This window comes from Hipposideros armiger, unplaced genomic scaffold (genome assembly GCF_001890085.2).
Source record: "Hipposideros armiger isolate ML-2016 unplaced genomic scaffold, ASM189008v1 scaffold_64, whole genome shotgun sequence".
NCBI classification, from domain to species: Eukaryota; Metazoa; Chordata; class Mammalia; order Chiroptera; family Hipposideridae; genus Hipposideros; species Hipposideros armiger.
The window spans coordinates 1567860-1580842 of NW_017731414.1; the positions used below are offsets into that span (position 1 = coordinate 1567860).

The window sequence follows — 12983 nt, forward strand, 5'->3', positions numbered from 1 at the left end:
CCCTCTGTGCATCTCTGTGCCCAAATTTCTCCTTTTTTATAAAGACACCAATCGTATTGAATTAGGGGCCACCCTCCTCCAGTGTGACCTTATCTTAAGTAATTGCATGTCCATCAACTCTGTCTCCACATAAGGTTATATTTGTAGTTACTGGGGGTTAGGACTTCAACATGTGAATTTGGGGGAGACACAGTTCAGCCCATAACAGAAGGGTACAGTGCCCCATGCCCATACTCAGATTCCACATCTACCAGCACTCGGCTGATCCTGTTTCCTCCCTGACCCCTTGGTCCCTTCCCCGCCCACCCCACTGGATGATTTGAAGGAAATCCCAGGTATCATATCATTTCATTTATAAGAAGGAAATATTTTTAAATAGCAGATATAGTCCGTGTTCAATAAATGAACGTTGTTTAGACGAGTGTACCTGTAGGAACTCAGGAAATGGTTGTCTCAACGGTGGTGACTTTAAGCCTGCTACACGGCCTTGGTGTTAGAAGATGTGGCTGCACCTGGTAGCTATACCAAAGTGTTTTTTCCACAGCTGGTATACACAGTAGTTGCTCAAGAAACAACCCTTATTTTTAAAAAACAGCAGATGCACATAATAGGTGCACAGAATTGTTTCTTTATAGAGGCAAGGTACATAGTATGTGCCAAAGAGAGCTCATCCAACAACTTGGATATATACAGTGCATTCTCTAGAAATTTATTTTCAAGCAGCAGAGGTACCCAGGAGGTGCGTGAAAATATGACTTTATAAAGATAGAGCCATGTGACTCTTATCACTTAGCAAATCATTTATATATTTAAGCAAGAAAACTTAAACAGCAGCATACATGGTAGATGTGCAAGTTTAATGGATTCACTCATGAGGTACACAGAAATATTTCTGTACACAACAGGTGCTCAAGATATGTTCACTTTCCAACATGGGATGTAAATGATAGGTGCTTCCAAAATGTCACAATAATGGACATAAGTACAAAAATACATTGTATATCCCCCCCCAGCGGGTGGTCAGGAAGGGTTTTAATGCACAGTTAGGAGATGCTGTGATTCTCAGGACATTTTTTTTTTTTTTGCACAGTTGAGCATACAGTAGGTACCCAATAATAACACTAGATACACCCAGTAGGTGTACAGAGATGTTTGCCAAATTTGTAATATTTCCCAAGGCCCATAGGTTCTTGTGATAATGTGGCTGTGCAGTGGAAGTGCTTTCCAATCCCCTGGGGCGGGGTGGGGGTGGGGGGCAGTCTGCCCAGAGTGGAGCCAAGTTCAAGGGCAGCAAGAGGTACCAAGTGTCTGGGCCCCCAGCCCTGAGTGTGCTGCCTGCCCACCCACAGCCTGCTCATCACCTCGCTCGGCCACATCAAGCTGACTGACTTCGGCCTGTCCAAGATCGGGCTCATGAGCATGGCCACCAACCTCTACGAGGGCCACATTGAGAAGGACACCAGGGAGTTCGTGGATAAACAGGTGGGTGGGTGGGTAGGTGCCGTGGGTGCTGGGCCCCCTCTGTCTGGAACCTGACCCCAGGACATGGCAAAACTTGGCAGCGAAAAGGAGAAGTTAAAATGCCCCCTGTAATTCTACCCACCCCTTATTCCCAGCCTGGCCCCATCCTCTCAGTTTCTTCTGAGGTCTCTCCCAAGCTGGGGTCGTCTTCAGTTTCCCTATTCCACCTGGCCCAGGTGTGCGGGACGCCTGAGTACATCGCTCCCGAGGTGATCTTCCGCCAGGGCTACGGCAAGCCGGTGGACTGGTGGGCCATGGGCGTCATCCTCTATGAGTTCCTGGTGGGCTGCGTGCCTTTCTTTGGAGATACCCCTGAGGAACTCTTTGGCCAGGTGGTCAGTGGTGCGTTTTCCATCCCCTGTTGCCCCAGGTTTGAGTCTCAGCCACACTGGGGCTCTTCCCTACCTGTGCTAGCGAGGGGAGCAGCCCCATGTGTGGATAGGGCACCTACGATATGCCTGGCCCAAGCTGGACACTGGGGACATGACCAGGGGCAAAACAGACAGCCCTTGTGCCCACTGTCCAGCAGGCAAGACAGACAGCGAGATAAATAAGCAAATTTTGGAGCAATTGGAGGCCAAAAATGCCAAGAAGGAGAAGCAGAAGGAAGGGAGGGGGCATGGTGCTGGGTGCTGCATTAAATATCAAGTCATGGAGGCCTCAGAGATGACTTGTGAGCAAAGACCTGAAGAAGTGAGAGGGAGCCACAGACATAAAAGAGGGGAAGGTGCTCTGGACAGAGGGCACAGCCAGAGCAAAGGCCGTGAGGTGGGACAGATTCTGGTGTGTGGAAGGAGCAAAGGAGGCTAATGGCTTGGAGCACAGTGAGTGAGGGGAGGTAGTGGGAGGTGCTTGGAAGGACTATCCCCACACCCTTACTCCCTCCTCTCATTGTAGATGAGATCATGTGGCCAGAGGGGGAGGAGGCCCTTCCAGCTGATGCCCAGGACCTCATCACCAGGCTGCTCCGGCAGAACCCACTGGACCGTCTGGGCACTGGTATGTGTGGGGGCTAGAGTAAACAAAAGCTCTACTTGAAAGGCTGCATGAAGGAGGGGGACTTGGAGCTGAGGTTTTGAAGGATGCACAGGAGTTTGCCAGGAATTAACATAAGACCTTGAAGGAATAGCAGGTAGCTGGGTCTGGTGCAGACCAAGGGCACTGAGACTGAGTGAATATGTGAGCCTGTAAGATCACCAGGGGCTGTGTCCTAAGGTTCTCAAAGGCCCAGCCCAATGACTCCCACTGTCCCAGTTTCCCCAGCCACTTAGTAAATGGTTAAGGAACTATTTGAGATGTGCAGCCAGCCATTAACATGGCCACTGCAGGTCATGTTCGTGATGAAGCTTGGCCATGGGAGAGAATGGTGGGGGCTGAGGTTGGGGAACCTTCACAGTCAGCTCTGCTTCATGGAGTAGAACTACGTGGAAAAGGCCCAGGAAGGAAGCCTTTCTAAGTCTCTGGCATTTCTGGTGGTGTGATCTCAAAATCCCGGAGAGGGAAGAGCAAGGCCTAGGTTCAAGCCCTAGCTCAGTTCTCTGGGCTCTTAAATGGCAGCTGGCTTCCCTTCCCATCTTTCTGGTTCTGTGTTAGCCAAGTTTTGGTCCCCCATGAGCTCAGAGGGCCATGGGGGTGAGGACCCACAGAGCTCAGCTGGGTGTGTCTGCAGGCGGCACCCATGAGGTAAAGCAGCACCCCTTCTTCCGGACACTGGACTGGGCAGGTCTTCTGCGACACAAGGCCGAGTTTGTGCCACAGCTTGAAGCTGAGGATGATACCAGCTACTTCGATAGTGAGTGGGGGTCCTAGGGGTGGGGAGGGTTGTCTGCCGGGGTCTCTGCCTAGGCTTGGTGCTTCACCCTGGGCCTAGAACTTCCTGAGCTTTCTGAGAAGCTGGGGCAGGTCTGCCCTCTCCACCCCCGCTGGGATTTCCTGTGCTTCTGGGTTCAGGCAGCATGCCCCCTCTCAAATTGCAGGGGGAAACCAAAGCACTGGTTTCAAAGTGTGGCAGAACTTTGCCTGGGGTCTTCTAGCATGTCCAGCCTCCCAGCATGGAGCCCTGTATCACATAGGAGGGTGGGGCGCCTTGCTGAGCTTTTGTGGAGGGGTCCCCTCAGGTACTTCAGTGGGTTCTCCCCACTCCGGGCTCCAGCCAAACCCAGCAAATGCCCTCATTTTCCAGTGCCTCCTCCAGAACTTGTTTTGTTATGTGGCCTTGGGCATGTCAGAGTCCTCTCTGAGTGTCTGTTTCCTCTTCTGTAAAGTAAGGAACATACTTTGTTTCAGGTACACAATTTTCCTAATTCTGGGTCACCTATTTCAAGAGTAAGAATACTAAGGCTCAAACACAAGAATTCCCACCGACGGTCCCAAAGCTTTTAGGGACACAGATGGGATGGATTCCCAGATATTCACTCTGCTACCCAAGCCTCTTGTGGTCCCTAAATGCACTGAGCATTGCCCCACCTCGAGGCCTTCGCCCTGGTGGTGGCCCTTGCCCCACTCTGCCTGGGACGCCCTCCCCATGTTATCCCACCACCCTCACAGCCACCTCACATGGGCTGCATGTGCCTCTCCCTCCTGCAGCGCGATCAGAACGGTACCGACACCTGGGCTCTGAGGATGACGAGACCAACGATGAGGAGTCGTCCACAGAGATCCCCCAGTTCTCATCCTGCTCACACCGGTTTAGCAAGGTGGGGACCGGGCTCTGGATATAGCTCGTGCTCAGGAAATAATGCAAGATTTTTAGTTTTTTGCATTTTTTTTTAATTGGGGTAAAATACACACAGCATAAAATATACTGTATTAGCCATTTTAGAGTGTACAATTCAGTGACATTTAGCACATTTATAATATTGTGGAATCATCACCTGTATCTAGTTCCAGAACATTTCTATTACCCCCAAAGGAGACCTTGTCCTTATTAGCTAGTCACTCCCCATCCCCTCTCCTCCAGCCCCAGATAACCACTGTTCTGCTTTCTGTCCCTATGGATTTGCCTCTTCTGGACATTTCATATAGATGGGATCACACACTATGTGGGCTTTTATGTCTGGCTTTTCTCACTCAGCATGTTTTCTAGGTTCATCATGTTATATAGCGTGTGTTAACGCTTCATTCCTTCTTGTGACCGAGTAAAATTCCATCATGTGGATGGACCACATTGTGTTTATCCTTCATCAACTGATGGACATTTGGGTTGTTTCCACTTTTTGGCTATTGTAACCGGAACTCCTATGTTGGGTGTCATTTTATAGCTTCGCAAGCTTACATTAAGTTCCTTCCTTTGTTTATAATTTTTTTTTTTGAAGCTGAGCCATCCTGCCACCTGTTGGCAGCTCAGTGGCTGTTCAGCTCAGGCCGGGAATCGAACAGCTGTTGCTCAGAGCTCAAACTCTTGAGCAAGCGCTTGACCAACTGAGCCACTCAGCCCCTTTGTTTATAATTTGATCAAAAAACCCTCTGCACTACTTGTGAGCCTGGGCCTTGGGCAGGGTATCCAAGTCAGCAAAAGAAACCACGGCTCTGGCCCCCTTGGTGGCTGGGCCCCTCTGAGCCTCAGTTTCTCACCTGTACAGCAGGCTACAGACTCTGCTGTCTTTAGGGACATGCTGAGTAAGGATTTAAGGTAGTGAATCACAGGGAAGCAGGTTTGTTGTCCTTCCTGCCCCATCCCAGGGCATGTAGGAAGCGGGTGTGGCTCCTGTCTCCGTTGTTATTACTGTTATCTTTTATTACTTCCCAGGTCTACAGCAGCTCTGAGTTCCTAGCTGTGCAACCCACCCCAACCTTTGCCGAACGGAGCTTTAGTGAGGACCGGGAAGAAGGGTGGGAACGCAGTGAGGGGGAGTATGGCCACCGGCTGAGCACCGAGGTCCGGTAGGTGGACTGGGCAGTATAAGCAGATCCAGCCTCTAAGCCTGCTAGGAGGTGGAGCCACAAAATCTAACATTGGAAAGAGCTTCCCAGTGGTCCAGTAGAAAAGGGTCAAACATATTGGCCAACCTGTCAGACCCCTGCCAACCTGGCCCCTATCATCACTCCCTTTGGCTTTGCCTTCCTAACCACACCAAACATAAAATAGCCATGCACCATCATACTGTTTGGCTTCTGCTTGCACTGTTCCTTCTGTCCAGAATACCTTTTGCTAATGAACTTCTATTCATCCTTCGAAGTCCAGACTCAACAGAAATAATCAATGTCAGCTAGATGATGGGCATTGGAAGCTGGGTTTTAAAAGATGAATACGAATTCTCTGGATAGACACACAGAATGGAGCAAGCAGAGGGAATTCACACTCTATTTACAAATTGTCCCTGACTCTAGGCTGAGAGTTAAGTTGTGGCCACTGGGGATGACCGGGTATCCTGGGGTGAGGGCACTTGGCAAGTGTGAATTGAGCTCTTCCCCTTCAGGCTGAGGTCCTGGACGTCCTCTGGTTCCTCCTGCCACTCATCCTCTTCCCAGCCTGAGCGGGGACCCAGCCCATCTCTCCTGAGCACCATCAGCCTGGACACTATGCCCAAGTTTGCCTTCTCATCAGAGGATGAGGGAGCCAGCCCAGCCCCTGTGGGCCCCAAGAGGCCTGTCTTCATTCTGGGGGAGCCTGACCCACCTCCAACAGCCACCCCAGTAATGCCCAAGTCCTCAAGCCTCTCTGGTAGGTGCTGCCCAGGGTGGGAGGGGTGGTATCATGGAAAATTTCCCAGAGGAAGGACTTTTTGAGATGGGTATTGAGGATGAGTAGGAGTTCTACAGAGACCATTTACTAGTCTGATAAAGTCTTTAAGATAGGAAAGGCCAGGGTTCTGGAGAGGCCTCAGGCCTCAGCTTGGCCCCCAAGAAGTCCCCAGCTTCATGGGGTTAGGATGGTACTAGAGAAACGGATGGGGCTGAGGGCCTCCAAGAGGGTAGCTAGGGGTCTGATGGGTGGAGAGAAGGCTTCCTGGAGGAGGGGACTTGAAGAGTGGAGCTTTCCAGGGAGGCCAACGCAGGAAGGTTGTGCAGGAAGAGGGAACTGCCTGAACAAAGGCCAGGAGGCTGGACTGTGTCCACGCTGGCCCTGTCTACTGAGGGCAGAGGGGCCCAATGGTGAGATGGGGGTGCCAGACTGACCCCCTCACCATGCTAACCCCCTAGCCGATCCCGCCGCCCTCAGCCATGCACGCCTACGGAGCAACAGCACTGGTGCCCGACAGTCCACACCGAGGCCCTTGGATGCCGGCCGGGGCCGCCGTCTTGGGGGCCCAAGAGACCCAGCCCCTGAGAAGTCTAGGGCCTCCACCAGTGGGGGCCGGGTGCCCAAGTCAGCCTCAGTGTCTGCCCTGTCACTCATCATCACAGCCGGTAATGTCCATGGCCCAGCCTCGTCTTTGCTTAACCATGGGGTGGGGGGTCCATGTCCATTTTAACCATGGGGTGGGGTCTGCTTTGGCTGGGGTGTGTGGAGCTGGAAGGGGTCCTTCAGGGTCATGTTGGGCCTGAGCCCCAGAAGAGGGGAAGGAGCCAGTCACAAGGAAACCTTGGGAACTGGCATGCCTAGCAGAGAGCACTACATGTGCAAAGGTCCAGCAGGGGGACCATACTTAGGGCATTGAAGCAGCAGTGAAGCAGCCAGAGTGGTCAGCACAGTGGGAGGGGAAGGTACCATATGGGAAGGCCCATGAGGGAGTGACCCCCTCCCTAACCCTCATTCCTGCAGATGATGGCAGTGGTGGCCCTCTCATGAGCCCCCTGTCCCCACGCTCACTGTCCTCAAACCCGTCGTCCCGTGACTCGTCTCCCAGCCGAGACCCGTCCCCTGTGTGTGGCAGCCTGCGGCCCCCCATTATCATCCACAGCTCTGGCAAGAAGTACGGCTTCAGCCTGCGGGCCATCCGCGTCTACATGGGTGACAGTGACGTCTACACTGTGCACCACGTTGTCTGGGTGAGCTGGCTTGGGGGTGGGTGGGGACAACCTGACCTTCTTTGAAGCTGGCTGTGGCCTGGTGAGGTGCGTTTTCTAGTCTGTGAGGTTTGGGGGTCCAGGGCAGGGAGCCCATGCCCTCTGGGCCTTTGCCGTCCCTGTCAGTTATAGGGAGGGGTTTGGGCAAGAGGGCCAAGGCTGGATAAAGGGACAGAGACCCTAAATGGGCATGAAGCGTATGCCCTCTGCTGGCAAGCACAGTGGGTGAGTAAGCTGTTCTTCCTCCCCCAGCCCAGAACTCTGCCCGTCCTCTCCCCACTGGTCATTCTCTGAACAGCACCCAAGTCAGGGAAACTGAGGCAGCATGAGTGGCAGCAGCTGGTTTGGGTCTCCTGCTGTTGGGCCCTGGCCTGACCGCTGACCTTGGCATTTCCCCCCAGAGCGTGGAGGAGGGGAGCCCCGCCCAGGAAGCAGGACTGCAAGCCGGAGACCTCATCACCCACATCAATGGGGAGTCTGTCCTGGGGCTGGTACACATGGACGTTGTTGAGCTGCTGCTGAAGGTGCCACTCCCACTGCCCACCCTCAGCGCCCCCAGGACCCTCACCCCCTGCCCTCCCTCTGGGCTTCCAGGACCCCCACCACCTCTTGGCCTCTGCTGCCACTTCTCCATGGGTCTCCCCTCCACCCACACTGCTCCACACTCATCCCAACTCCAGGCCTTACCCCCCTCTCCCCTTAGCCCAGGATGAGCTGCTTTCTATGGCCCCTAACATCACCCCTCAGATCCACTCCTCCAAGAAACACTTCCTGATCCTGTGGGGTCTGTACCATCTCTGCCTTCCTCAGACCAGGAGTCCTTGGGGGCTGAGGCCTGAGGGTGGGGACACAGGATGATGCAAGCCCCTGGTTGGGTAGCTCCTGGGACCAACAGGTGGGTGGACAGGTTATTGGATGGGTACACGGATGGTGGGCATGCATCTTTGGCCCAGTGAGTGGTGAATCGTTAGGTGAGACCTGGATAGATAGGATCTGGGACTTTGAACGATGAGTAGGAAGTGGGTGGGTGGGGGCTCATGGGATGGAGACACATAGGCGAGCCCTCGCCATCGTGCCTACAGAGCAGCAACAAGATTGCCCTCCGGACCACAGCCCTGGAGAACACATCCATCAAGGTGGGCCCCGCCCGGAAGAATGTAGCCAAGGGCCGCATGGCACGCAGGAGCAAGCGGAGCCGCCGACGGGAGACACAGGACCGGTGAGCAGCCAGGGAGTGTGGAAGGGGGATCTTTATCAGCTGGGGTCGGGGGCTGCTAGGGGCAGGGGTCCTGAAGCACCCTGGGTTCTCACCCACAGACGGAAGTCACTCTTTAAGAAGATCTCAAAACAGTCGTCAGTGCTACACACCAGCCGCAGCTTTTCCTCCGGCCTCCACCACTCCCTGTCATCCAGTGAGAGCCTCCCAGGCTCTCCCACCCACAGCCTCTCCCCCAGCCCCACCACACCCTGCCGCAGCCCAGCTCCTGATGCCCCAGCAGGTGGGTGCACCTATGGCTGCCTGGGGAGGGAGCAGGCAGACGGGAGGATAGAATGACACTATGTAAGAAACAGATGACTGGAAGGGCTTTTCCAGTTGTCTGGAGTCTAAGAGGCATCCTGGGGGTGGGCAGAGACAGGTACAGGGTAAGGGAAGGGATGGGTATGCCCAACAGAGGGAACATCATGAGCAAAGGGTTCTAGACAGGAGGGATGTGAAAGCTGCAGGGGAGGCTGAAGAGGGGCCATTGGGGGATGGATCAAGCCCAAGAGCTGAGATTAAAGTGAGGGGGAGGGGGCAGTGGGGAGCTATGGAAGTTGTGTGAGCTAGAGAAGCCACGGAATGATTGTTCTGGGTCAGGAAAGGATGGTGACTTGGTCTGCCACTGAGGTCCCCCAGTCTGTGAGAGACAGGCTGGGGCAACCCAGAGGAGAGGTAGGGAAGGCCTCTTGGAGGAGGACCACAGGGCTACTCCTCCAGGAAGCCCTCCCTCTTCCCTGGGGACCCCAACTGCTGTCTCCTTCTGGCCCACCCTGACTTTGTGAGACTGGGGGTATCTGTGCCATCTCTGCCTTCCTCACACCAGGTATCTGCTGGGACTGAGGCCTGGGTGTGGGGAGGTGAGCTCAGGTGAAGAGGCAGGGCCCTTGTCAGATAACTTTGGGGACCTGTGAATGGATGACTCATTGGATGGAAGGATAGACTGTGAATGAGTATCTTTGGCCCAATGAGTGGTGGATCACTAGGTAAGAAGTGGGTGAATAAAAGCTAGGGCTTTGATGGATGAATAGGAGTTTACCACATCTAAGCCAAGGGAACAGCCTGTACAAACAACAGGAAGCAAGAAAAGCAGGCATGATAGGTGGCCACATGGAACAACGTGGGCTTTGACAGGTGCAGTCAGTCCCAAGGCCCCACTTCAAGGTGGGGGACATGAGGCTGGTGGCCCTGACCTTCACCTGTCACCCACAGACACTGCATCCCCACCCAGTGCATCTCCGAACTCCAGCAGCCCTGCCTCTCCAGCCACTGCTGGCCACACCCGCCCCAGTTCCCTGCATGGCCTGGCCGCCAAGCTAGGGCCACCCCGCCCCAAGGCTGGCCGCCGTAAGTCCACCAGCAGCATCCCACCCTCCCCGCTGGCCTGCCCACCCGTGCCTGCACCCCCACCCCGCTCGCCCTCGCCCCTGCCGGGGCACTCACCCACACCTGCCCGGTCCCCATGTTTGCGCCGGGGCCAATCAGCTGACAAGCTGGGTGCAGGTGAGCGGCTAGATGGGGAGCCAGGTCGTCGCAGCCGCGGGCCGGACTCTGAGCTGGTGGTCATGCGACGGCTGCATCTGTCCGAGCGCCGAGACTCCTTCAAGAAGCAGGAGGCTGTACAGGAGGTGAGCTTTGATGAGCCGCCAGAAGAGGCCACCGGGTCACCTGCTGTGGTGCCGCAGATTGCAGTGGAGGGTGCCGAGGCTATACCTGGAGCCCAGGGACCCGCAGTGAAGGACTGATCCCTCCCACCTGGCCTCCCCCTGGCCTGGAAGTCATGTGTTTTTTTGTGTGTGCAAGGTTTTTCAAGTCAAGTGGTACCTGGATGGAGACTGAGTAACCAGCTTGTGTCACCCAGAAGGCAGGAAGCCATCATGATCCTAGCTGGAAGGTGAAGTTAAGCGCCTCCCTTGTGTTCTGGTACTGATCAGTCGGGGGCTGTAAGGCAGGAATGGGAGGTGATGGTGGCACTGTAAATAGCAAATCCCTGCAACTAATTTATTACTTTTTATAAGCAATGACCAGACAGAGCTGCCCCTGTGACAGCAGCTGCCTGGGTCCTGCCCCATGCAGACTCTGTCCCCAAGGCTCAGAAGGAAGCACTTTGGACAAGTCACATGTGTTTGTGTTTTCTTGTTTTTCTGTACTTTTCATTTTTTGTATGTTACTTGATCCCATCCTTCACCCAAGATCCACCGATTTGAGGAGTTGCAGCCCAGCTCAGTTGTCTGGGCCCAGTTTGGATGTGACCTGGAGAGGCTGTAATAGATTCCCCTCCACCACAAAACAAAGTCATCTTCATGATGGACTGGATTCTAAAGGCTGCTTCCCACCATGGTAGCCTCCATCCATAGGCCAACCTGGCTAGAGTCTGCCTCCAGTCCTGTGGGCTTAGGGGATATGGAAACTGGGGCTTTGATAGATGAATAGGAGTTTACCAGATCTAGGCAAAGGGTCACCCACTCCACAGGGTGACATTAATGCCCCAGGGGGCAGAGGCCTCAAAGGGCACTGCCAGGGCAAGAGAAGAATGTCCACCTTGGACAAGATTTCACGTTTGATGCCCACTAGGGTTAGCTATGGACCATGATGTGTCTGAAACAGCCCCTGGGGGTTCCCTCAATATGTCAGAGCCTCCCTGGGATGAAATTCAAGTGAGAAAGCCCAACGGGGTGGGGGGGGGCAGTGAGGCCCAAGTTTAAATCTTGGCTTCACTGTTTGGCTCTGGGAAAATGTCTCTCCCACTCTGTGCCTGAGTTTCCTGTGTTTACAAAACTAATTCCAATGACTATTAAGCACTTACTGTGTGCCAAGCACTTTTACTTGTGGCTTCTCCCTCGGCCAGCCTTGAGAAGGCTGGAGGTGGTGTCGTCACCCCCATTTTACAAACAAATAACTAAGACCTGGTGGGGGTGGAGGCTTGTCCCACCGTCGCCTGGTGAGAGTCATGCAGCCAGGCTTTGTTGTGGGCCTTGTTGTCGAGGGAACTTGAATGCAGAGTCTGATATCATATACAGCCAACTCCAGCCAGCCTGTGATGTTATGTGAAGCACAGGGGTATCTCAGAGCCTCCGTTTCCTATTTAGAGGTGGCTGGCAAGATTGCTGTGCCTCACATGGTAATGGCACTTTACAAATACTGCAGCCCAATCTGTGTCCCCCCGGCCCAGCATTGCCTGGTGTTGGAGCTAGACCAAGGCTATGCATGACTTGCTCCCTTCTTCCATCCCGGAGCTGACAGTGAATAAAACCCACATTGACAAAGAGGAGGTCCAGTGTCTGGATTTGTGAAGGGACAAAAAAGAGTAAGGAAAGAGTGAGGGGAGCGGGGTGAAAACAGACCCTTGGCTCAAAGTCATTTGAAATGGGTTTTAAAGGCTGCTAGGAGTTCATCACTGAGATTCTCCCTGATGCTTTCTCTGGTCCTGGCCTCCCGCTGCCTTCTGTCTGTGACTACCCATCCTTGGCTCTACCCTTAAAAGCTTAATCCAGACACCCGTCTGGGGCTCTGGGCTGTGTTAATAAAAAATTGATAAACCATTTTTGTGTCTTTTCTATGCCCGCTTGGGCTGTGTCCTAAAAGTTCCCTCTAGTCCCCACCCGAACCCAGCCCAGCCCGAGTGCTCGGTTATTTCCAGACTTCTCTTTAGTGTCAGAAAACTTTGGCCACGCCCCTATTTCTGAGTGTCTTCGACTATTTCCGGAAACAGGCGTCTGGATCTGGTCCAGTGTTGGGCGTGTTTTCGCGGTGGCTGGGCCGGAGTTCTTTCAGCTGCTTCCGGACGCTCAGGGCTGCCATGGAAACATTCAACCCAGGCTCCTTGGCCCTATATTTCTATGGTAGTCTCTTCCTCGATCCGCGGCTTCTTGTTCCCTGAATTAGGGGCCGCCTCACCCGCCCTCTGGAACCGTCCATACTTCGGCAATTTCCGGAGGCTGGCAATTTCCGACTCTGGGTTTGAACTCTTAGGGCCTCATTTGGGACCAAGCACGCTCGGTTCTTTTCACAAACTCGCCTGTCTCGGGGCTCAGCCTCTGTTCCGCCAGTCCTGCTGGAGTACGCTCGGCCATTTCCGGAATCGCTCGGGTGTCTCTAAGCTCAGCGGGGCCCAGCCGACCCCAGCCTCGGGAATCACTTGTCTGACCCGATTGCGCTCGGCTCTTTTCGGAATCGCCCAGGCGTCTCTAAACTCATCGAGCCCAGCCGATCCCAGCCTCAGGAGTCACTCGTCCAGCCCGATTATGCTCGGCTG

At 54.1% G+C, this 12983-nt stretch overlaps 1 protein-coding gene across 8 annotated transcripts in view; it reads left to right on the forward strand.

The window, feature by feature from the left end:
- MAST3 (microtubule associated serine/threonine kinase 3) overlaps nt 1-12270 on the forward strand; it is a 36641-nt gene extending 24371 nt beyond the window's left edge. For 5 of the 8 annotated variants that reach the window (XM_019641966.1, XM_019641967.1, XM_019641968.1 and 2 more), the window contains 13 exons: nt 1350-1482; nt 1698-1863; nt 2419-2520; nt 3191-3313; nt 4108-4217; nt 5270-5403; nt 5940-6184; nt 6664-6870; nt 7226-7452; nt 7872-7994; nt 8553-8689; nt 8788-8969; nt 9941-12270. In XM_019641966.1, the coding sequence (XP_019497511.1) occupies nt 1350-1482; nt 1698-1863; nt 2419-2520; nt 3191-3313; nt 4108-4217; nt 5270-5403; nt 5940-6184; nt 6664-6870; nt 7226-7452; nt 7872-7994; nt 8553-8689; nt 8788-8969; nt 9941-10473 (2422 nt within the window). In that variant the 3' untranslated portion in view covers nt 10474-12270. The remainder of the gene's footprint in view (nt 1-1349; nt 1483-1697; nt 1864-2418; nt 2521-3190; nt 3314-4107; nt 4218-5269; nt 5404-5939; nt 6185-6663; nt 6871-7225; nt 7453-7871; nt 7995-8552; nt 8690-8787; nt 8970-9940) is intronic. The other 3 variants (XM_019641972.1, XM_019641973.1, XM_019641974.1) reach the window with 3 other exon arrangements.
- Nucleotides 12271-12983: the final 713 nt, after the last annotated feature.